Source organism: Fringilla coelebs, assembly GCF_963513975.1.
Source record: "Fringilla coelebs genome assembly, chromosome: 6".
NCBI classification, from domain to species: domain Eukaryota; kingdom Metazoa; phylum Chordata; class Aves; order Passeriformes; family Fringillidae; genus Fringilla; species Fringilla coelebs.
Genome location: NC_140034.1, coordinates 28,686,275 through 28,712,683, shown reverse-complemented (window position 1 = coordinate 28,712,683; position 26,409 = coordinate 28,686,275). Strand labels below are relative to the sequence as shown.

The 26,409-nt window shown below is 37.7% G+C and overlaps 1 protein-coding gene across 3 annotated transcripts in view; it reads right to left on the bottom strand.

Annotated features, from left to right (window-relative positions):
- NOVA1 (NOVA alternative splicing regulator 1) overlaps positions 1-21,391 on the bottom strand; it is a 141,157-nt gene extending 119,766 nt beyond the window's left edge. The window contains exons 1-4 of one of the 3 annotated variants that reach the window (XM_084208460.1): positions 21,213-21,391; positions 19,183-19,326; positions 11,766-11,842; positions 7,743-7,785 (exon numbers count right to left, since the gene is read on the bottom strand). In XM_084208460.1, coding sequence (XP_084064586.1) covers positions 7,743-7,785; positions 11,766-11,842; positions 19,183-19,326; positions 21,213-21,348 — 400 coding nt within the window. In that variant the 5' untranslated portion in view covers positions 21,349-21,391. Of the gene's footprint in view, positions 1-7,742; positions 7,786-11,765; positions 11,843-19,182; positions 19,327-21,212 lie in introns of those variants that run through there. The other 2 variants (XM_084208461.1, XM_084208462.1) reach the window with 2 other exon arrangements.
- Between the last annotated feature and the right edge of the window lie 5,018 nt (positions 21,392-26,409).

Genomic DNA, 26,409 nt, shown 5'->3' with positions numbered 1-26,409 from the left:
AGATAAGGGAGAAGGAAGGAGGAAAACATAAAAATGTAGATACTTCTTCTCCACTTCTGTAGATACTTAGAATACAGATACCTCTCTGTTACAAAAAGTTCAGTAGCTTCTTGTAGGACACAATTCAAGATAAGATTACTTTTTAGAAATCAATCCAGTATAGCACTTGCATGAAAAATAAAGTTCACAGACCACTGAACAAGTACACACAAGCAGAAGAAAAAAAACTGGAGTACAAGATGCCCACCAAGTGAGGTGAAGCTCTCCACTCGGACTAACAGCTTCTTTCTAGGAAGTAAAATGCTGGTGTCTGAATGATGAAGAAAAAGAGGTAAAACAAAGGATAAATAGAGTGTGTTAGATTGATCAGATTTCTAGAAAAACAATACAGTTACAATATTCAAAGGTGGTTAGTGCTCCTCCACATCAATCATCAATGAAAAAATTGTTTCTTTTAAATGGAGTAAAGAGCTTTAGTTCTCCATATTTTAAAGTACCATCTATTACAACTATAATTAAAAAAGCTTTTAAATTCTGACAAGATTAAATGACAGTCACAAAGCAACTACACCCTTTTAGTATTTACTTATCCTGATTGCCAATTAAAAACTAAAAATTAACATAACTGTTAAAAACACATGTGCTACACATATATAGAGAGTAACTGGAAAGTTTTTATTAATTTTACAGGTTGTAAAATTCAAAATTTAAAAAAAACCCACAAAACCACTCCCCTAACTTCTGATTCCATCTGAGACGTAAGTTTTCATGACAAAACTTATCAAACTCATTCTGTAAACTTTAATTTAGAAAAATGCACTATAATGATGCTATTTCACATTTATTAAGTTTCATGTAATGTCATATAAGAAGAACACAGATGTGGTATGTACATGAAATATATCACATTCCAACATGAAGTTATTTCCAAAACTGTTTTTTGTCTCCTAAACAATGACTGGGGTAAACAGACTCTGTAAAAACAGATTTTTGTTCTGCATTTCTATCTGGGACAGATTATGGGAATCTTATGGGTTCCTACGCAATCAGTCAAGACACAATAATCATCTTCAGGAAGCGGGCAGAGATCAGGTTGTCGTCACAAGATCTAAAATATACTCAATCTCCCACTGCACATATTGTAAGGGAACCTTAAACTGTAAAATACTTTCAGCTGTAAAAATGGTATTAGCATGACTTACGACAAAACTCTAAGAACTTAGAACAGCCAAACTTTGTTATATACAAAAGTATCTATATTTAATGATCCCTTAGCTACAAATAAAGTACAACTGTGCATGCAACATAATCTGAAAAAAATTTAATATAAATTTTATTACCAACTTCCTGTACTACCAAATCAGTGGTTGTTGTTTCTATTTCAATATGACTTTTGTTTCTCTTATTCAGCTAAGCACAGAAATTTAGATTACTACAAAGCACAGCTATAGTCACTCAGTTTAAGCTGATCAAATAAAAGTTTAAGAAAAAAAATTACTGACCTCTACAAAAAAGTACTGTTAACAAAAGCTACTTTAGAACAAAAATGTCTTTTATTTAGAAAAGTTAAATAATTCTTATATCTAAAATACTAAGCCAGTTAAAAAGCTAAACCTTTCCCTGATCCTCAGCTTTAATAAGCCTCCCTATAGTCCATTTGTCCTTTCACAAAACATCCTGATGTTTATTTCCTGAGATTCCAATTTAGAAGTTGATAACTTTTCCCAAATCTTAAGCCAAGGAGTTTAGAGTTCAAACAGCAGATCATTGCTTGAATGAACTATTTGAAAGTTCTTTCTCTTTACAGTTCCATTTTCTTGTCCCTTTTCTAGAAACCATAATCATTCAGTCAAACTCTGTGCACTTGAGAGTGAACCAAAATTACACCAAAATTGCAACCATTGTGAGCAAGAAAGAAAAACCAAAGATATGGAAATGAGAAGAAAGTCATACCTGAGCTCAAGAACAAAAAGGTAAGCTGTACCTAACATAACACCACACTGCATAGACGTGGGCACATGTATCTCTCAAATGACCTGATTTTTACATTTGCACAGGCATGCAACACCTGTCCAAAATAAAAAGTTCAGTCCCTTTTTTATAACTATTACTATGGATACTGCTCAAAGCTTTATTTTGAAACTTGCTGAGACTGAGCTAGAGAAAGAGCTATTTCATCCTCTGAATGCATTATTAAATTTTTAGAGTTAAAAAGCCGCTGCTTTGATTTCTTGCCTGCCTTTACAAAGGCAGTGCAACAAATCGAAACACATCTCCTTTCACACTCTTTGCTGCCAAGGCAGTGGCAATAGCAGTACCATAGCAGAATCACCCAGAGCCCGTGGATTAGCTGCAGTCATGACAGTAAAAGACCTGAAGGAAGCAAAACTCTTGAACATGTGGTCTAGTAAGCAGTCCTCTCCTCAACGATCTGCTCGTACACAACTCTGGTAGGATTTAATTACAAGATTAAAAACCCATTTCCACAGCCTTTTCACCTACAACAGAGGTTAACACGAAATTGAAATCTGAAGCCCTTCAACTACTTAAGTTTCACTGTTCCAGTTTAGGCTGGGGGTGGGGGGGTGGTGGAGACAATTGACCACCTTTTCCATAGACAAATCTTTATTACAATTAGAAAACCACAAATTGAAACACAGAAGGGAAACCAGCTTTAAAATGGCTGAGGAGCATACAGAACATGAATAAAAAATACAACCAGAATATCACACAAATTAGTAGAAAGTATGATTGGCTTAAAGGTAATGGTGAACAGTCTAGAATGCCATGCTTAATTTCAACACAGTTTTCATTACCAATCAAACTGATGTTCAACTCACACATTATTAATTTATGAACTTGATCAGATATTCATGTGACAGCCCACTCAGAGTCACTTGACTTTTAAATCAGAACTTCTCAAAGCTAAAAAGTTACCTTAATACGATTTTTTTTTTTTTGTGAAAGGAATCACACGTTTCATGAAAAAAGGCTGAGTGAGCAGCAAATCCCAGTGCTAATGAAGCCCTTTAATTTTTGAAGTTCCTATCTTTCTCTAAAAGGTCCTCCATAGAGTGGGGTTCTGAATGATAGCTACCTGCAATAAGCTGGAATTGGACTTAATGACCCAGAAGTATGACTGCAGAGTATTGGGTTCTGTTAATAGTTCTGTCAAAAAGGATAGCAATTCTTATCATTAACTAAATTTCATTTTCTTATCAAGGAAAAAGAAATGTCCCCTTTACTTTGCTATAAAATTCCCACCTTCCTACTAGCTCGTTTGAATAGTCTCATACAAACAGGCACTAAGCTTATAGGGCACATTTCTCTCTGTCACCCTAATCCTTTTTTATTTAGGACGTCTCTTCAGTGAGTAAAGAGGTTTCAGACCTTTTCCACTGTGTTTCTCTTGTGGGGGAGGTTGGAACTGGCAGCATCACCTCAGTTTTTGGGGTAGGTGGAAAGCATTAAAAGGGTAACAATGATGAGATTTCATGGATTTGTCTGGAAGAACAACAGAGAAATGGAGTCCCTAAACTACAAAGTCCACTCCACACCTATTTCCTAATGTTTCACCTGAATTTCCTTTCCAAAAGATCTCTCACTGTTGTTTTCTATACTATGCTCCTTTTATTTACCCAGCCTAGAACCACACCAACAATGTCTGTAGAGGAAAACAGATGAGGACCTAATCAGCCTCAAAAGCAGTAAATTGAATTAAATTTGCAACCCTTAGTAATGTTCGCTGGTACGTAAAGATAAAATTGAGTGAAGTTGTGCCTCTCAACCTTCTTTTACAGTTTTAGAAAGGCAAAAATATTTGCACTACACAAAAAGATTAATAATCTTAATAATCTTAATAATCCTTGTGGTCCAGCAGATAAGTCCACCCACTCCCCTTCCCCAGCAGAATGAGGAAAGAAAATAGGACATGGCTTGATGGCGAACATGGTGGTGCTGCTAGTGGATTTAAGTGTTGGATTTTAGTGTTTTTCAAGCTTTATGATTCTGTGACTCAAACAGGCAGTCACCAGGGTCCCTAGGCAGACCATTTCCCAGCCTCTCTCTGAGCAAAATGCTAGCTGAACACTCCACGCCAGCTCACTTTCTCTTCTTTTGCCAGGACCCTATGTGGCATGGAGCAGCTTGAGACACCTCAAGTTATCCACCTGGCCACCTCTTTTTGCACACCCAGTCTGGCCACGGGGGAGGTGGGCACAGTCACAAACAGCAGGCTCTGCCACTGTGCAAACACTGTCCAGAAAGAGCCAAAACACGAGCGTACTGTCAACGCTTTTTGGCCACAACTCTAAAACCTGGCACCATACAAGCTGCTATGAAAACGAAATTCGACTCCATCTCAGGCATACCCAGTTGTACTCAAGTCTTGCTCTCCTCCCTTGACTTTTCATGACCAGTGAGTTCTATTCAGCCACACTGTGGAATCCACAGGTATGTGCATTTTAACCACTGTTAATAATTCTCAAGCACTTAGGATCAACAATATTTTTAACCCTAAGAAAAAGTGGAGTAAGTTCTACACGGATGAAAAAAAAAAAAAAAGCTATATGGAAAAAACAGACTTTCCTTCTTTCCTGACTCCATATATATTTCATAAGCAAAAAATGTGACCATCCATCCATAACAACTGTATCTTTATTTTAAGAAAATCTTAGAATTCTGAAGTAGTTAGAAACACCTAAAATATTATGAGAAACATACACTAGTCAAAGATTCCATTAAAAATACAGCATTTTAATTTATCAGAAACAGGCTTTTGCAAAGAAAACTGTCTGCTATATTACCTGCAGGCTCATCAGAGGGAATGAGCATAACAGAATTAACAGCTCTCAGCTGTAAAATTACTAATTCCAGTAATACAGTACATTAAACATGCCATTTGAGATATATGCCAACTTAAACTACCACATATGGCATACTATCTAATTATCACAGTTTGTGTTTTCATATGCAGAGCTGTTCTAGTTTTTAAACAATGTGTCAAAATGCATTTTTTTCTGAAAACAGAAAATGCTATCTTTTTATAACACCAGTAGGTCAATATTGCAATTTTAACAAGTTAAAAAAAAAAAAAGAGAAAAAAATACATTAGAAAGCGTCTCTGATGTTTCAGAATTGCTCTTAACTTTCATATTATTAAAATATTTGGGTGAAAAATTAATTTTAAATTTTTAAGAGTAGGTTTATCTAAAAGGGTATTTTCAATTTTTTTCAACTATTCACCTATTGACACACTAAGTCTTAATTGACAATAACCAAACAAAACAATCAAGTTAGTCATTCTCCCAGCTTTGCATGTGAATAAAAACCACTGTGAAATAGCACGAGTACAGACATCAGTTGCAGTCAAGACAGACATCACTTGTGTTCCTTCATGTGCAATTTGACCTCACTCAGAACAATTGCTAGTGCAGAATCATGCATTCTAATTGTAGTTTAGTACAAATCATGCCCTAAAATATTTGATTTCAGATTCCCCAGCTGGTGCTTCATGTCACTTCAGCTGTTCAGAGGGATTTTTTTTTTTTTAATGTTTCTTTGTGCAAATAAGCAAAGAGCTCACACATAATTACCATGAAACATTATATAATCTTAATCTCTTCTTTTCCAACTCAAACAGAACCACATATTTTTAAACAATAAAAATCAAAATGTGCTAACAGCTAGCACCTTAATAGACAAATAACTGTGTAGCAGTCATTCCAAATACTTTTGTTTCTTGTCCAAGAGTAAAAAATAAAGGTATCTCACTCAGTCATCAAATGCCTTTTCCACTGCCTCCCTTAGTTCTCACAAACTGTAGGTGGTGTATTAGATAATTTCAACAGAAAGCAGGTAATATCAGGATATCTTTGAACATACTGTCTTACTCCAAAAAACAAAGATTACATCACAAACATAAGAGTAATTATACATACAAGAATTAAATTAAATGTGCCTCCCCAATTTTTTCCAGTTTGAAATGAGCATAAAGTCCTTGAACCTGCAACTACCTATACAAAAGGTTCCTAATAAACTCAAATTTTAACACATGCAAAAGTTATTTTAATTTTTTTCTGAAATAATTTGAAAGGTCTTAGAACCTGAACACCACAAGATATTTTAGATTTCTATTTTCAATAAACAAATAAGGACAATATTATTAAAAGTATAAAGACTTGTGTAAACAACTGTACTACCCAGAACATGGAAAAACCTTAAGTATTTAAATTTTCTTAATGAAAAGTTGGAAGGTGAATAGACTTGATTTCTTCCATACATAATTCAAGTCTTCCCCAATAAAAAGTCCAAATAATCCTTCTAAAAGATGAGTCAAAACACTTTATGTAATAATAACCAAAAATAGGGCAATTTGACTTCATGATTACTATTTTTAAGCCAAAATGCAAATATATCCTTAGAGTTTATTTTTAGAAAGCTTTCCTGAGCCTTTTAGCATTTCATATTAAAACTTTTAAATCATTCTAATTTTTTAGATAATTTTTGATAATTCATTCTTTGATAATTCATACTTTATAAAATTTGATTTATACCTTTCATAGCTAAAATAGATCAAGTACATCAAAATAAAAGACAAAAATTTGTAGTTGTAGCAAGAGCAAATATTTACAAATGGAAGGAGATTTTAGAAAATGTTTTGTTTGAAGAGAATTTGTAGCTGAATCTGGATTGGATCTAGCACTTCTTTTGAAATGGATCTTTCAGCAAGACTGGCGTACATTAACAGAGCCAGTATTTTCCTATATGGAATTACTGAACAGATTTAAAAATAGATTAAAGAGCCAGTCCACACATAAAGATCAGAAAACCAGGTCATTTTTAAGCAAAGAATAAAACAATTCCAAAAAATTATTGATTACATACACTAAATTTTTATCACTTCCTCTGCTTTTGGCATTATTAAAGGATTACATATCTGCACTAAAATTTAAAAGAAAGTTTTAAAACAGTGTAGCTTTCCTTGCAAAGGGACCATGAACTAAAAGAAAATACTACAAAACTCATGCCAAAAGTGGAAAATATGTGCATTTGGCAAATTCATACTGGTAATCTTTATAATATACCTATTTTTGATAAATATCTGAATATTTATTTATAAGTGAAAAGGCACCCTACATTATCCTTAGCAAAACACAAGCATTATTCCTTTGTCCATAATGTCATTGACTATAACAGAATTGAATGTAGGAAGAAAGACATCTCCAAATACAGATTCAAACACCTCTAGCCAGCTGAGAACAGTTCAATTACAATTGTTTTCAAGCCCAGAAAATGGTGAGAACACAACTCTTCTCAGGGGAAAAGGCAGCAGTAAATCTTAACTAGCATAAATGAGCACCAGGGGAAAAAAAAAAAAAACATAAAAAAAGCCAAAACAAAACATCCCTCTGCTACAAAACAAAAGACAGAAGCCTTTTACCAAAATATACCTAAGTAGAATCACACTATATATATATATATATATATATATACATATATATATATATATATAGTGAGGTGTATTCCACCTTGCATAAATTCAATACTTACCTGAATTTAATGTTTGTATACAGAAACTGCTGGTATTATTACTACCCTCCACTTACTCTTGTGGGAGGCAGCAGCAAATAGGAAAGAAATTAAAATTTTCAGTCCTCATGCTTAAGACACAAAAAAGATTTTTTATTTCTTTTTGTTCAAGGTACTAGAATTTCAGAAGTGGAAAAATGGAAGAACTGTACCTGGAAAACTGGAGAAATGCTCACCTCTAGGGGAATATTTGACCTCAAGCAAAACAAAGAATGGAAACAATTAATCAGATTTTGATTGCATCCAAACATCTTCACCCCACCTAAAAACTGGAAATTTTACTTCTCTGAATTCATCAGTGATGGTTTTAATGGCAGAATTTCTATTCTGAAGAGCAACTATAAAAGCAGCAGTAAAAAAATATTCATGTTAAAATGCTTATGAAATAAGCCACTCTTTTTGCAGCATTTACACATGCTGAACTACTACTGATATTCAGAATTCAAAAGATTTGTAGTAGGAAAACCTGAAGCTCTAAAAATAACTCAAAGACGAAAAATTGAAATTAAATACTAATTCAGACAACCACTGACTTCCCCAAATAAGCAGCATACATATAGTATTTTCTGGATTAAATAAGTATTTTTAACTATCTTCAGCATTCCAGCATGATCCTCCAGCAAGATTCCTCAATTTCCCCAGTGGAAGAGGGAAAACATTGGGGATGTCTCATATTTTGAAGCAGGCAACACAAGGTAATTTCTAGCTCTTCTAACTTTCTATATTTCTAACTCAGAGAAACATCTATACAGGAGTCCAATATGAAACCCTCTTGCTTCTGAGCAAAGGAGAAAGAAATGAGGGAAATTATAACCCCCTTAGAATCCAGCATGTGAAAATGCTATGTGAAAACTACTGCGCTCTAAAGGGATTAACACAGGAAAATCTTAAAGCAGAGTGAAACTTTAGAAATTATTCAATATGGAGTTATAAAATCTTCTCAAATTTTCTGAGGTATACTGATATTTCCCACTACATAGAGACTTACCTATGAGAATTCCAGAATATCTACAGATACACTTGTTTCTTTTCATACTGGCATCAACCACTTTGAAGTATGCCTTGGTTTGCCAATAAACTGCATCACACTTCAGCAGATAATTATTAATAGCACTATTTCCTCCAAATCAGTATTGCAACATCACACCTCTTTCTAGACCTACTGAAGTAGGTCATCCTAAAAATACAAAATTTGATATAGTTCCTGGAATACTTGTAGTTTTAAGCACACCTTACTTGAATATCAGATGGCCATCATCAGCTTATCTGCACCTCCCAAGTAACCACAGCTTGAAATAAGGAAACCTTGCAACACAAAAACCAGTCCTACAAAATTAAACTAATTTACACCAAAAAACCTGTATGCTTTGTTAGGATCCTTAACAGGGAAAACCCATCCAAACTAAGATGCATAAGTACCAAGAGCATTGAGACCACCCACTCTGAACTCCTATGCTTCAATACTTCACAGAAAAAAAAAAAAAAGGAAAAAAGTCCATGGGTTATCTTAGGAACCCATATAACTATATGCATGCTTTTGTGAAATATTGCATCCTTAGCAAATTTTTGTAATCACTTCCGAAATTTTGTACTGGGAGAAACAAGGCACCCAAATCAGAACTAGCCAACCTAGTAAAAAGCAAAATTCCTAACAATAAACAACAAAAATCTTCAGACAGCAAATACAATACTGTGAAACTTTACAAGCAGAAACTTCTTTACAAAAGAAAACAAAGAATTTTGCATGAGATGACACTTCACAAGTTCCTGGACTAGTCAACATGGAAAGCATGGTAGCCCTTTATACACCATATGATCCCATTGAAAAATAGACAAAGTGAATAAATAAAGAGAAGCTTCTTTTTCCTCATTCTGAGTATATTCATGTGTGTTGGAAAAGGGAAATATCAAGGTACTTATTTTGCAACTATGGATGACTACATTTAGTGTCCTTATGTCCGCACTAAAGATTTCAGGAAGTGCTAAGCTAATAAAATGTGAAGGACAGAAGTGAACTACTTCTGAACATCACAACTAACTGTTTTTCAACTAGTAATTACCATCAGACAAAAGAGCTGTTAGAAAAGATAATATAGAAACAATAGGATCTTGTTGTTACTAATCAACAAAGCACCATTAAAAAAACTGGAATAAAAATAAACAAGTTATAAATGTCTTCCTTAATTCAAACACCGACCTTGTTACCACTATCCATTCTATGCTGCCTAGACTAGAGGGCATAAAACACCTGCCTAAACTGAAGGGGGTTTGTTTTCCAAAGGTACAGGAAACCTAATGGGACAAATATAGCTGCCCATTTAATTGATTTTCTACCATCAAGTGCATGCAAGACTAGAGTTCTGAGACTAGCAATTACACATATTTCTATATACACTCAAATATTTTAAACACTCCAATTTAAAATCAGAGGAACCATTTTTTCCTTCTAAATTCTAGCTATTCAGGGAAAGAACCGTCTTTCTAGCTATGAATCAATAAATCAAAAAAAAACAAAAATTAAAAAAAAAATATACATTAATAATTCATTCATAATATATCATGTTGGCACTTACTAGAACAGCTAGTCATAGATGTATCCATACAGAACTTACAAATCTTATAAAATTATAAAGTATGTGTTTTATTATTGTTAAAAGTAGTGCAAATACTAGATGAGCACTTGGCATCACCAACATGAAAAAAAAACCCACAAAAACATATATCCCTAAAAGGAATCCTTGTAAAGTTAACACTTACTTTTTCTTTTTTCTTTGAGTATTTTGCTATGATGAAAATTATATGCTGTTTGGAGCAGACTAATCTCAAAAAAAAACTGGCAGACTTCAGTGTGCTGCCATGCACAGTACAAGAATCAGAAGTAGGAAATCACAAATGTATAAGGAATTCCTGGGAAATACAAATTTTAGATTGACAGAGTCGCCAAGTGTTCACCTAATAACGTTAAGTAGAGGACATACAAAGAATGAAGTGTGCACACACATGCAAGGCAGAAAACAAACCCCATACATGTTCTACATCTAACACTTGCAACAAATCATTTTTGTAAAGCTTTAAGGCATCCAGTAGCAGCGTTTCATTGCAGATCTCTGAAAAATCAGCATAGAAGGAATGCTGGAAGACCCTCTCTTGTTCCACAGAAGTTTTCTTCAAATCCAGGTCATAACTCCACTAAAAAGCCACCTATTTCCCCCTATTTTCCTTTTTTTTTTTTTTTAATTCCTCAGGAAAATTGTTGGTAGACTGCCAGCTTACAATAAAACATAAATATTCTATAACTCCAGCTCAACACTGCTGCCAAAACAGTATCCATGGCAGCACCTGAATTGCTGCTGCTGCTTCTACTTGTGCTATAGGCTACCCTACCCGTTCTCTGGCATTCCCTAGCACCAGATTACAGATGGGGACAAAATGTAAACCAGTTAGATCGAGCTCCAGCATTGGCATATGGCCCAAATGGTCCTTCCTCCCCCTTCCCTCACAGCCATGACATTTCATAGCCCAAGTCTTTTGGAATACACTCTGGTAATAGTTTTAATTTTGTAAGTACACTGGATGCTCAACAAAGCCAACTGAATGGACACACGCCATTTCCTGCTTTTCCAGTGCATGACCTAATATAAATATTTCCAATAACTCATGTTATAAAAATAACAACTCCACCATTGTATATTCAGTTAAATATTTGTAATTATTCACGTGCAATTTGAAAGCCAGAATTTAGAACACACTGGGAAGATGATAAATTGCTGCTGCACCTGATTATCTGGTTCTCTACGAAGAATTTTTTCCCCCATATTGACAATGAAGAATCTAAATAGGACTAAAGTCACTACTTGAGAATTAAAAAATACATACAAATCTTCCAAGAGCTTTGGAGGTGTGCACTATGGTTCTTGATTCAAGCAAACAGGTGCCACTCTATCAAGTGGGGAAAAATAGTAAAAATGTGTGAAGCTCTTTATGTGGGAAATTACAAGAGAGTTAAATGGCACTGAGCAAGGCACAAAAAGTGCTTTTAAAATAGAAACAAGGGAACATGCAGAGAACCTCAGTATCTAATTTAATTAATGATTGAGAATGCAAAGGCTCCGACTGGTGAAACATTAGCAGCAGCCATGAATTTCACTGTAGTTCTGTATAACAAGTAATCTTACCTGAGTGATTCTCAAAAAAATGTCAACACATCGATTGTATTTTTCATCTGATCCTGTCAATGCTGAGATGACAGGCCCTGCAGGATGCAGTGAGAGATCAACGATGAAAAACAGATGTTTAGTCTTTTCAAAATCAAAACCTATAAGACCAGGTAAATACGAAATTTTGTCCAAGATTCATACTTCTTTATATCCAACAAATGTTAATGTTACGTAAGGTTACACTTTCATACACATAAGTTGACAAGAGTATCTCTCACTTACAAGGGATCTGACTCCAGGTCAATCATACCACCAATGTTTAACTTTAAACCTGCTCCCTAACATACTGCTCTTTCAAGAGCTCTCTGGTCACATAGCTAGTTACTCACATCACCTACATCAACCTAGGTTCATGTTCATCAACCTTGAAGAAAGGTTCTCCAGCCTTCCACAAAGGAGACTTGATTTTGTCCATCAATTATGCAGAATGCTTAAACCTTACACAAACTTACTGCAATTCAGGAGTCAAGAAGAACAGTGACTAGCTCAAGCAAAGAGTGATAAATCCATACTCAAAGGCTACAAAAGCATGCTGGCATTGTACAGTTGGGAGCTGATTTCCACAGATGTATCTCCAAAGGTTGCCTTAAACTGACATTTCAATGAGATCAGTTCTTGCAAAGGAATTGCAATGCTTGGCTATGATCAAGAGCAGCACACCCAATATTAAGTAAACTCCAGTAACATTCAACCATCACTATCAATATACTAAAGTGAAAACAAGATCATTTGGTGGATAGGAACTTAGATCTTGTGATTTTTATGTATTAAAATATTTAATGTGTTTTTCAAATACAGGGAAAATTTAAAGCAGAGTATTCTGAAAATCCTTTCTCTATTTTTATTCAAAACACAAACAATGTAGTTGATCTTTATAAGGCCATGAATAATCACAAGCTGGGACGGAGAAATCCCAAAATCAAAAGAAAAATGGGATGGAAGAGAGCTACTCAAATCCGTACTGGAACACTTATGAGATCTCTAGGTTATAGTATAGTTTGGTATTTCCTCTGGGGGAAGGAAAATGAACCTGAATACCAGGGTGAATTGTAAGGAACCTCCTATTTTCCTAAATCTATGTCATGCAGTCAGAATGAAGACAGTCATATATCAACAGTAAATTAAAAACCTTGCACATGCACATCACACTAATTGGCTCCATTTGCCAACACCAAATTCCAACTCTCCACGTTTCCATGCTACTAGAAGTCCTTAACCACAAGACTGGGCTAAATAAAACAAGCACTAAGCATTCCCACTACAGAACATAGTATATTACACCAGAAATTCATACCAGACACAGTAAAACTCTTTTCATTTACAGACAATAGTTGTTGCCAGAATAAGCAGAAATATTTTTGCTAAATCCATTATAACCATGACATTTCAAAAACACGTGCATCAGCTTCATTACTCAACAGATAAATCTGATAAACAGGAAAAACATATTACAGTTTTACATTGAAGTATGTTAAGAATTTTATGCTAGTGTCAAACAAATGTAATTAGAAAAACCAAAAGGCCTACTTAGAAACATGGCAATCAATAAGAGTCAGAAAAGCAGCCCTCCAATTTCTAATATGCACTGCGTTTTATACCGTGACACTGCAGCCTCGGAGGGTCAGATTAATTAAGATCAACAGCAGCTGCAGTGCAACGTGAGAAGCACACGGCCACAGCTCTCACCAGTCCAGCCCAATTACCTGCAGCATTCCAGCACTGGGCAACTGGCAGCTACAACACTCCTCACCAAGTCATTAATTCCCACTGGCCTACTGATAAATGCTGAGAAAAAAATAAATTCAAAGAGGGGCTGGAAAGCTGACTGCACTGCTGCAAGATGCAACCGTGATATTTGCCAGCCTAATCTTTATAGTTGTTGCTTAACTTTGTGTGAGAGCTGTGTCCAAAGACAGAAATGTGACAGCAACAAGGTGCAAGCCCTCTTCCCCAACGCTCCACGCCCCATTTCTGGAGGCCAGTCTGACAAATTCACTAAATCCAAGGTTTTCTTCCCTGGCCAAAAAGCTACTGATCACTGACAAAATAAATTCCCTAGTCAACTACTGAGGACAATATGTAAGGTAATGAAATTAACTAAAGAACGAACAAGACGAAAGAGCATTTGAAAGAGACACTGCTTATTACAAGTTGCATCCATTAAGAAAAGCAAGCACATGTTTTATTTACTGCACAAGGAAGAAGAGGAAAACAATAGATTCAGACATTCCCTGTTTATATTTTTTTAAATATTATCTTTAACACCTATTCTCTGTCAAGAATCCATTAAAACTTGGATCTATCTCCAAAAAGTATTAAATTATTGTATGGAAGTTTTAAACTTGATGGAAGGGGAAAACTTAAGTCTTGTATATTTTTTTTAAATGAATAGCCGCTTTACAGAAATCCTGAATTTATCAAAAAACAATGCTGTTAACTAGAAGCATCTACATCTACATAAGCTTTCTAACCTACTGAAAATACTTCAGTTTTCAATTATATTGAAAACTAGGTGAAACCAATCACAATGAAAATGTCGAAAAATTTAAATACAGCATTTCCCTGTCATAACAGCTGTCCTCAATCTATTCTTTATTTTGACAACAAAGTTAGTTGTTAGCCTGTGTCATTTATTCAAGTTAGACTAACCATTCCAAATCTGTCAGAAGTTCTTATAAACCTTTTTATACAAGACAAAGACACTGCACTTTCTTACAAATCAAAGCCATTTACTATGTCAAAGTTGATTTACTCATTAACATGAGTAAGTCCTTACAGGTAGAAAAAAATGAGTGCCAAATTTCTATTTTAACTTCTCAAAATTTCTTTAAGCCTGCCAAATTACAATCTGCTAAGTGATAGTACACAGGAGAAGTGAGATATGTAACAATCTCAATATCTTACAAAGTTACATAGTCAGTTTCAGCTTCCTTTTGAATGCAAAATACTACAGACCTGCTGGCTAACAAGCTAACTTTTTTTCATTCTGTTTCAGTAACCAGGCAACAGACAACTGTCCAACTGAGAATTATCTCTCTGAACAGCTGGCAATCAACACTAGGGAGTTTTTGGTGGTTGGTCTCTTTTTTTAAAACTAGTAGAAAGATCAGTGATTAATTTAAAAATCTATACAGCTCAAGATTATACCTCTGAAATCTCTACTCACTATTTAGTAATTTAGTCCCATTACCCCTGAAGTTACTCATGTAAGTGTTTACATCAGAATCTAGAAGTCTTAGATAGATATTTATTTAGTGTCTAATTAGCTAATGTGAACACTTCAAGGAAAAAAGTAGGGTCAAGAAAAAAAAAAAGAAATATATGACAAAAATGATGTATGACAAAGTCCTTCAAGAAACCAGCACAACAGACAGGCAATAACTAAAGCCATTCTTGCTTCTAACTCCACTACTCTTTTCCATAGCTGAAAAAGCAGTATTCACTTCAACATTATTTCAAGTGTTGATTTTTAAAACATTTCTTTCCTTACTAGATTTTGTTATTCTTAAGAGTTACAAATCAACATGATAAACTCTGTTTCTACAAAGGAAATAATAATGGAGAGCCAAGCTTGATATATTACACCTTTCTCCTTCCTTACAGTTTATAGGCGTAATGATGCTATAAGATTATTAATTATGGATTCCTGTAACTGAATGGGTTACTTATACATTCAATGTTTTTGAAAGGTCTCTAAGAGTCAGAATAAGAGTTTTCAGAAGGGCACTGACATAAAGATTAGCTAGACTATCTCCCATAACACATGAATTATTCAAAAAAATCTGATATTTAAACAGAAAACATCTGAAAACCTAAGTCCCTTGGTAAAAGCACAAAATAGCCACACAATACTTCATACACTGTCTGCATGAGATGGGAGAGCAAACTCCCACTTTTTATATTCGCCAAACACTGATATAATTACTGACTAGAAATCTGCTATAAGAACAACACATCTAATATGCTGCTAAAACCGGCAAAACCTTATCCCCCATTTAATTACGCTTTTATTAATCTCTGCTCTTGATATGATCTAATTTAAGTACACTTATGACATCATATTCCAAAAAATCGAAAAACACTGACCAAGTTTAAATTCACTCAAGCACCGAGTTCAGATCAGGCAAGATCCTGTTTCAAGATAAACAACGTGAGGTGATGTAACATAATTTTGTGCATGTGTGTGCATTTGTGAGACCGGGGCGGGAACGCAGAGAGGGAGGGAAGGAGGGAGAGGGAGAGAGTCTGTGCCCGAGAGAGAAACAGAGTGTACGGCAGCGTTCACAAGGGAGAAATATACATGGCCTGAGTGGCTTTGAGTCCCGTGCTCACTAAAATGCAGAATGAGAAACACATAAGCAATGACAGCTTCAGACAACAGAAATAATCTTTCTCCTAGTATTCCAAAAAAAACATACATTATAATAGCTTCACAGAATAGCCACTTTCTTTATCAAGTTGGCTAAATCTGTATTTAATTTTTGAACCGAAACCTAGTAGTCAATACACACTGTACTTTCTATGCAGAAGGATCAGCACCATTTAGCTTAAAAGTAGGGCATATTTTGCCATTTTAATTTAATTTCTGCTAGTCTTGGGGGACATGCCTGAACAGAAAAGAATCAGAATATCCAAAGTCAAATTGCAGGAGTCCAGACAACAAGAAAAAGTCAGCAGGTAACCTGAAAAGAAAACAATAAATTGTGTACTCAAAAATAAAACTGTAGTGGACAGTAATGTATTTGCATACTGCTTCCTATCTTGTAAACTAAAATATTCAATGCAAAGCTGTTTTTTCCTTCAATTCCTTGTAATTACAGCTGCCATATAATTCTTCAGTAATTATGTCACCTTTTGACGCACAAAAATAATTCCAACAGAAATCAGTCTGCATACTGAAGTCCTATATCACAGAGGGAAAAGAAAAAAACACTATTAGATCATTGGAACTACTCGTAACTTCTGTATTACAAGCACCTTCCTCCTTTCCAAACAGGAACTTACTCACTTTTCTAAAACTTTTCGGAAATACAGAAAACTTTGATAGAAGCTTCAACGACAGAACATTCCACAGCGAAACATACATTAAACATATTTGTAGTCACAAGCATCAGAGGTAAGGACTAAGCAACATCCATTAGGAAAACAGTAATCGTTTAAAAAAACTTCATAAGAAAAATAAATTATAACTTCATCGTAGCTCTTTCACAAGGTTTGTATTCCCTAATGATATACGAGCAACAGAGTCTGGAAGAAACCCAAAAGCCATCAGCTCAAGGAATGACAGGACCTCTGAAAATTCCATGGGCTGGTGGTCAGACGCAAACAGAAATACTAACAAGAGCTAGCCACGCTGGAATCCATTTCCCATCCCTGTTCCATGCTTTAGCAGGTATCAGTCACCAACTTCCTGAAAACTCACTTTGCAGATGACACAACGTGGCTGCAAATTCAAGGCAGACTGTATAAAGTCAAACTGGAATTTCGTTTGCACCTGTTACTGTGAAAATGTTTGAGTGTCCCTGCCCCAGTTATTTATATTATTGCTGCTGATTTTAAGAGAGAATATGTTTATGTCGCAAATGTTTTTCTCATGTTGTTCTAGCTTGCGATTTTTTATTTTTCAAAGATTCTTCTGCTACTACTGCTGCATCTTTACAGTTTCCTACACAAAAAAAAAGTAGTTCTGATTTAATCAGAAAACAGAGGAACTATACTGGAGCACTGAACAAAAGATCTAATCTTTGGAGCGTCCTTTCCAAGTGAGTGTAAATAAACTGTAGTAAAATAAAAAGCCCATAATTTGGTATTTGGAATATTCTTCATAAACACCAATTTTCTGTAACATCCTTGCATATCTGATAACCCCTCATGTATAATGCAGAAAATCTATTTCATTTTCATCTATTGACAGTGAATTTAATTTACTATTGCAGCTCTTTACCCAGATTATGTTATTAATTCTGCAATCAGGCTCTTTAGAATGCTTTATTTCTTTCACAAGTTTTCACAATTCTGCATTGATTTTTTTCATCCTAACATACCTTTCAAAATAAAGGATCATGTTTTTCCTACCTTTCTAAAAAAAAATAAAAAGAAAGCCTCAAAAGCAACAAGCACCAGTTCATAAGCTGTAAGTTTCAACAGAAAAAAAAAATCTACATTCAACATTTCAATCTCTGACTTTTAAGTACTATAAACTACATTCATTAAGGAGATGTACAACAGGTGCATTTTCCACATCAACAATCGTATTTGTAAATAGACCAAAATATCTCTGTTAATAAAAAGGTATCCACTTCTGCCTCACAGTAAAGTCAGAGGACAGGAAAGCTAAATGCTCCAATGTTAGTGCTCTGTTTACATCCATACCAACTGCCTTTGCTATTTCGTAGAATTCAGTCTTGTTAAAATAGAGCAAATGCAAAGCAGCTCTTATTTTCCGAAAGAAAAAAGTCAGCAACAGCTAGTCAACTCAATTCTAAACCACCAGTTACTCTTCAAAAATAACAAAATCAAAACACCAAAGTGTCAGCTATGTTAATTTGCATCAGTTTTTAGAAAGTCCTATAGAGCAAAGTTCAATTACAGAATGCTAATTTTCTCATCTTTCAGAAAAATTCCTCAATTATTCAACCGCAGGAGCTAAAATCTTGTCTATCATTATATAAGACTCCCTCTTCAGAAATCTTATAAAGGAGAAATGCTAATTCAGGTGTTTATTACTGTTATACTCAAATATTAAAAACTTTTCATGTGCACTAATACAGCTAATATAAAACACTAATTTTTTTATTCATCCAAAGTATTTCGGTTTCATAATAGAGTTTTCTTCCACCATCATGATAAACACAATATAAAGAATATCTAAAGAGCAGCACTTGTCCTCTTTACTTCACTCCAGGGCCAATGAACAAAGCAGTGAAGCAGAAAGAAGGTACATAATGGATTTAAAGTAAATGGCCCATTCTTTACGAGGCAGTCTCTCATTTTTACTCATTCTAGTTTAATTGTCATTATAATGTCTGGAAACTTCAAACGAACAATTATCTTTACGCCACCTGTCACATTGGTTCCTTAAAGCTACTTTTTTTTTTTTTTAATAAAAAATAAAGCAGTCAATGTTAATGAAAATAATCTTTTGTAGAAATATTGTAAATGACTTCAAACTTATTTCAAGCAGTTAGCATCCAGTTCAGTCCATTTCAGTCCATAAGCCAAAACAGAATATTTATATTCACAAATGCACTTTGAAACATACTTTTCTGAGACATGATGCTTCTTACTGCACTTGACCAATATAGGAAACACACTGAAATATACATACATGCCTGAGAACTTAAAAATAAAAGAATTGGCTAATTTTTGCACCTACCTGGATAAAAATCTTTGGATTTAGACAGCTTGATGGTGGCCCCAGTCTCTTTCTGCAACTGAACAATTGTCTGTCCTCCCTTCCCAATTATAGATCCAGCAGCATAACTAGGTATGAGGACCTTTAGAAAATACTGGCCATCCTCTGAAAAATTGAGATATGCATGGTTAATATGGCCTATACGTTGTCATTTTTCCTCCCCAGACCCACAAATAAAGAAAAGGTTACATCTTTAAACTCCTCCACTAATTCATGCATTTATATCTAACCAGTTGCGTCATTATACAAGACATGTTTAGGCTATGCCTTTGACAGTTTAAAATATCTACATTTATTCTAAGCAAAGAACCCACAGAGGTTCCTTAATTCAGTTAAAAAATAATATTGCAATGATATTTCAAAGGTAGATTGTCTTTTTTTTTTTTTTCAATGGTAACCAGAGCATGCAGAAATGATCAGACCCCTTTAAAAAAACTAAAGCCCTGCATGAAAACGTGGTTAGTGACAACTACAACCTTGCTTGGAAATACTGCAAAAGAAATGACAAAACCAGGAAAGAACGAATTGTAAATTCTAATGGGCTATTTGTTTGTCATTAGCAAACACATGAGAACAGCAATTAGCTATTGCTTGCATTCTTCTTAAGTGAGCAAAACGACTACTCTGCTACCAAATAACCCACCCAAAATGTGGGGTTTTATTCCAAGCATTTCAGCCACTGCCAAGAAAACAACTCAACATGGTGAGGATGGAATCACTTGCCTAAGTAATCCTCATGTATTCCTTTAGCACTTCTTAAGCGACAATGATCTCTTTTAAGCTCATTAATTAAAGAAGAATTTTTCCCAATTGATCAAAAGCCTAAGTCACTTATTTTAAATACACTTAAAAGGTGACAAGACAGACAATGCCAGTCCTCTACCCACCACTAGCACTAAAGCATAGCATCAAAACAGGAAAATAAAAATAGAATGAATGGAGGGGAGAAGGAAAAGAGGATCCCAGTCTGATTTGGAAACTGCAAAATTTTCAGTACCCTCATGCCACTGCTAAATCCAGCTACACTGAAGTCTGAGGACCTCTCCTTAACTGTCTCTGAAGAAGTGCAAGGCAACAGGGATACGCTGGTTCCCCAGACTTGTGTTCTCCCCAGCAATTATGGCAACGTCCCATTGGCACGGATATCAAAATATCATGAAACGTGTTTCACGAAGTTGGTTCTTTGGGGTTATTTTTACCTCTAAGCAGAAGAAATTATCTGAGTTCACAATACTTCTCTTCCCTGAGACTATAAAGCGTCTCAGTTAGTGCTTGAGTGTGACAGTGGTGCCCACCCGTATTACCATAGCTGGGGAACCATGCACTACGTATAGCCAGACCACTGCTCTCAACATTGGGCAAACAAATTCACCTCTGCCTCGGTGCATTGTTATGACGACTCCAGTGCAAACGGATAAAGGAGATGCTGGTCCCGTTATAACTCATCTCCTCCAGGAACAGCAGGATGTTAACTAGCGAGTCCCCGTAGCCGAGGGGCGACTCCCCCCGCCACCAGCCAGCCCTCGCCCCCGGCTCGGCACGGCAAACACACGCCGTGTACGCGCTGACAATGGAAGTGAGGCCAAGGAGGAGGAAAACGCACGGCAAGGCTGAAATTCAACTTGCGACCCCGAGGATGTGGAAGGAGGGAAGAGCGTTTGCCGTCTCCTTCCAGCTGCCATTTATTGTCGCCCATCCTTAAACGGGCGAGGGAGATAGCTGGGCTGCGGGAGCCCCTTGTGCTCCCTCCTCGCCTCCGTAGGGTCACGGCTGTGCAGCCCCAGCGTGGATATTAAATAAAAAGACTGGTAGATGCTGAAAACCGACGCCATTTTGATGAATGATAACATTAGAGAAATGGGAATCTTTGGGCGGGGGGGGGGGTGGGGTGGGGGATTGGAAGAGGCAGGCAGGCAGGTAGGGAAGCGGAGAGGTGGGTGGGTAGGGCGGGGGGGTGGGGGTGGGAGGGAGGTGACAGAGGATATACCCACCGCCCGTGTTGGTCCTCTTGGTGCTGCCGGCTTCAGGGGGGGCTTCAAGCGGTCTTTTCCGGGAGTCCGGCGGGTCCAGGTCTATGGGAACCCCGGTGTGGGTCCCGTTCTGCTGGATGGGAGCTGCCGCCATCATGTTTGCTGCTGCTCGGAGGAGAATTGTCTCTTCCCTTCTCTGGTGGGGGGGCAGGGAGGGAAGGGGGGAGGAGGAGGAGGAGGAGGAGGAGAAGGAAGGGGGTGGAGGAGGAGGAGGAGGGGAGGGGGCTTGTCCCGTTCTCTTGTCCTTTTCGAAAATGTAGAGCTAAGATCGGGATTGTCGAGGATGCTGCGCGCCTTGTTTATCTGGCACCCGGGGGGAGGGAAGGGAAAGGAGGGAGGGAAGCGGGCAGGACTGGACTGGAGGAGCAGCTGCAGTGCAGTGTCAGGAGATGAGGAGAAGGGAGACAGGGGAACGAGGGGGGCGAGAGAGGGAAAAGAAAGGGGGAGAGGAGAGGAGGGGAAAGAATGAAAAGAGTGAGACAGGAGGAGGAGAGGACAGAGTGAGTGGGAGAGGAGAGGAGGGGAGAGAGTGAGTGGGAGAGGAGGGGAGAGAGAACGAGTGAGACAGAATCGGTGGGAAGGGAGGGAGGGAAGAAGGGAGGGGGAGAAGGAGGGAGCGAGCGGTGTAAATGGTGGGCGAGGGAGAGAGTGGGAGATGATTCACGCTGTTTCTGAGCCCCCTTCCGCCCCTGCCCGCCCTAGTGCCGCGCCTGACGCTGCGGCTCAGCTGCCCGCCGCTCCCGGGCTCCCGTGCCCTCCCTCGCTGTCGGGCTCGTGTGCACGGGGGTGGAGAGGGGGATCGCTGCCGGGGTGGCGCGGCGCTGCTCGGCTCTAGCCCCGGCACCGCGGGCGCCTGGCTGGGGGCTGGGGCCGCCACCCTCGGCTGCACCGCAGAAACCCTAAAGGCAGGATAGGTTAGAACCGTGGGAGGGGGCACAAGGACGGGGGTGTACGAGGGCAGGCGGGGGGGGGTAGGTGGGGGGGCGATGGGGGGGATGATAAAACAGAAGGGCGGGGTTTCCATGGGAGACGGGCGGGAGACGAGGCCAATGGGAACAAAAGAGAGAGAGGCTGGGATTGAAGCGTCTCGCCAATGCCGGGCCGCCGCTGGCAGAGCCGTTGAGGGGAGGCGGGGGCGGTTTAACCTCTGCGGCGGGGGCGGCGGCGGGGCGGGTGTGCGCGGGGGCCGGCTGCCGCCTCGGGAGGGTCCCCGCCGTGATGCGGCGTCACCTGGGTTACGCGCTGCGCCTCGCAGGCCCGCAGCTGCGTGGGAGGAGGGCTGAGATGGCCCGAGGAGGCGGTGGGGTAGCGGGGACATGTCCTCGTCGAGGCCGGCTGCAGCACTCGCGCGGCGCGGCCGCGGCCCTTCCTCCGTCCCCGCTCGGTCCCCGCCGGGCGCCGCGGGCGGGGGGCAGCGCTGCCGCTCCGCGCTGGAGCCGTGGACGCGCCGGGCTGCACCGCGCAGGCTTGTAAAGAAATTAATAAAGATATTATTGTTACGCCGTGACAGCCGGTCTGTGCGGAGCTGTGCGACACAAAGCCGCGCTGCTTACCTCAGTATTTGGTAGAGAATTTAAAGATGTTTCACTGCGGCGAAGGTTATTTCTGCTTACAAATCTCAAATTATTCAGGTGGAATATTGAAGCGTTGTAAGATTCAGGAGGATGGGGAGGCATGGCTCGGGGGATTGTCTGTGCACCAGGAAAGCATTTTTTTGCTATTTATTGACTCTTTCCTTTGAAAAAAGTCTCAAACTGCTGTAACTGGCGGTAGTGGTCAGTACTGGAGCATCAGTTCCGTACAAAATTTAGGGACGTGTGTTTATTGCGTTACACCACGCTCTGTGCTAAATTCGTATTGATGTGTGTGTGTGCGCGGCATGGCTGCTGACTCGATTCCTCCTAATACACGAGCTTAAAACCTGGCTGTTAGTGGATGCAATCCAATTTCCATTCTAAGCTCCCTGGGAGACAGCCTTAGTTTTAGTAATCACTTACCATTAATACTGCCCCAAACATTTTTTAATACTTAAAATAAACACATCATATATAATATATAGCACGTCACCTCTGCTTATAAATTACAAGTCAGATAGGTAATGCATTATAGGATATTAAACCGTGCACATGCTAACATCTAAACAGGCTCCTGCCCAAATGCATTCACAAATTAAGAACTCAATCCAGCACTTTACATAGGAAACTTCCAATGACTTCTTTGGGAATTGTGTCTCAGGAATGTGATATCTATCCTCCTTGCCAGCAGATGAAATAGATGCAGCAGATTCAGTAAAAATTTGATAGCATATATGGTCAGAAAAATGATTGTATAAAAATGGAACTTTCTTACTCATCATATACCCCTTGTATCTAAGATACTCTGACTCATAATTGCTTAGTTTACTGACTGAAATAAAATTCTAGGCTTCTGTTACCTTGGCAGTTGCTGACACATTGATGGTACAGCAAACTGGGGACTGGTTCTAGCTCTTCCATTTTCTTTACTAAGTTGCAGCCAAAGAATTTTATTAGTATTTGAGCCAGAAAGTACACAGCATGACTTGTAAATCACAGGTCCAGTTTGTAGGGTCATCAGTCCTAAGAGGCCTCTTTTTATTTGTAAACCGAACAAATGTCTTGCAGAAACTTTTGAAGACAAAAATAAAAACCGCAATGTTCAAATTAAGCCATCTTGAGTCAATTTCTGCAGTGGAACTGGATAAATTATAACACTGCTCTCTTTATCTCACTGACTATGTCCCATTCATCTGTAGCAACATTGAAACAAACAATTCTCTGGTTTTTAGACCACATCTGTTTTACTGTGCCCCCTGCACCAATTTTAATTATGTGACAGATCTGATTGGATTCAGCACCTGCAAGTCCTCCCTTTGGGATCTCCAATTAGCTTATAAAGCATTTACTTGATTGCATTCTTGAAACAAAAGTATTGTTTCATCCTAAGGACAGAAATATTAAAGTGTAGAATAAAAAAAGGTTTTAAAGTGATAAGCGTCTATGTTGTTTGTGTATCTAGCTTCCATAAGCTTAGAGGAAAAAGTGGTAATCCTGAAACCTAATTTCCTCAGACCCAGCAGATGTCTGTCCTGTGTTAGCCTGTTTCTTTACTGGCAGCTGTTTCACAAGTGCCTCCCCTCGTCTCTACAGAATGCCTTTTGTTTAATGATTTCCCTCTACATTATCTCCCATCCCACTTAGACAAGCTTTTTCAACTTTACTAGTGGTTTTAGAAGGTTTTGTTATAGTTTCAAGAAAGGCTTATATTTGAAGAAGTTAGCTTTAGCTAGGTAACTAGCCTCTCAGCTAGTTTCTTTGTAACAGTTCTACCTAACTAGGCATATATCTGCACGTAATCAACATTTCAACAAATACCGATTTAGTATTAAGGAAAGTTTCAATTATTGCAGCTTCAGAGTATGCGCTTTTTTTCTCCTTATTTAATTGCTTGGAGCAGTGATAATGAAGGTCTAAGGGAGAATATCACATTTAGTGCAGCCCTCTAGTGGCAGAGGTCACTTGGAGTTTAAAGCAAGCTGGGTCTTTGTCATGGGCTGGGGCAGTGAAAGGAACAGCTTTTAGCAAAATGCAGGCAACTGCCCTGCGTTGTTCGTGGTCTGAAGCATGAGTGAAAATAATTGTGGCGGCCTGTAATACCACCGTGCTCCCTCTCTGATGTAATATCTGTGCAGAAAGTACTGATGGAAAATATTAAAAAGTGTGTATCCGTAGAGTTTTCCTCTTTTTCCATGTCTGTCTTCTGTTGTTCATTTTTCTGTTTTCATCCAGCTCCAGACTGGCATACCTGACCAGAGGTTTTTTCCAACCATTGTGGGATCTTGATTTCTGTCCTGACTGTATCAGTCCTATCTTACTGTATAATGTATTCTGTAACTTCAATAAGAGATTGGTCGGAGGTGACATGGAGTACAAATTCCATTTGCCAGCCTTATTTCTGAAATCATTCTCAGCTGGTGGAGATATAGATGGTAGCATTCAAATTAATCCCTCCCACAGACTGAAACCTATGCTGAGAATTGAAAGGGATTAGGAACAGGGAGAAATTAAGCATATGTATTAACAAATAGAAATCTGCGTATTAACTCAGGTGAAGTTTTAGTAAACGTCACTTAATCTGATAAAGTCTACTTTGTGGAACAAGACTCAATCTCCTGTTTCTTTTAGAGGTGATGGATAGTTGTCATCTGACTAACAGAATGAAGAGTTCATTTTTCCCCTTGTGGGAAATGTGACAGAGTCCAATAATCATTAGATGAAAAACGATACCTCTTAAACATCCTGGCTAGGTAAAAGAAAACAGATTCTGTCTGTGTCCAAAAGGACTGGTAATTTTTTATTACTGGATGGTTGCTGTGACTCCTGTAAACTTTGGCTTCACTAAAATTACAGTTAGTGATGAATTCAGAAGATTCTTTCAAGTCTTTAACACCCATCTTCTGTTTATGAAACTTTTTTCTTCCAATAACCTACCAGTTAAACTATTATTATTGTTCATTAGGTAATCCAATTGTTGCTTGTTTAAATACTGCAGAATTTGTTCATCAGTAAATACTTTTTTATTTCAATGGAACTTCTCCAAGATTCCAGCAATATTAACCTGAAAAATATCAAACCCAGCATTTGGGAAAAAAGTTGAACATGTATTAGACAGAAAATGACCTGATTATCTGATTTTCCACGTTTACATTGGTTTTATTATCTGCCTTGTGTTATATATATTGCTGAACTAAAAGCCAAATGTTAATAGTCATACTCTTCACTGAAAAGAGCATGGACAACTGCTAAACCCTTTCATATTGTAGATCATTGCTGTGTAGTAGGTTTTATTTTCTGGGAAACTAAGGATGATAACTTAAAATCAGTAAACATGTAACCATATTATTTGTTGTAATGTGAATATATTGGCTAAAATTCTTTTTCTGGTGGTGGAAGAAGGAAGTGTTTGTAGGAAATCAATGTCCATTTCTTCTCTCTCAGCAGAGGTCACCTGTTTCCTATTCTGGCAAAATTCATCAAAATTCACAGATCCTTTTTTTTCGACTTTTCTTCAGGAATAAGGAATTTGATTGATCTGAGTTCTTCATTGCTGAATCTGTAGCTCAAATTTATAAGGGGTTACC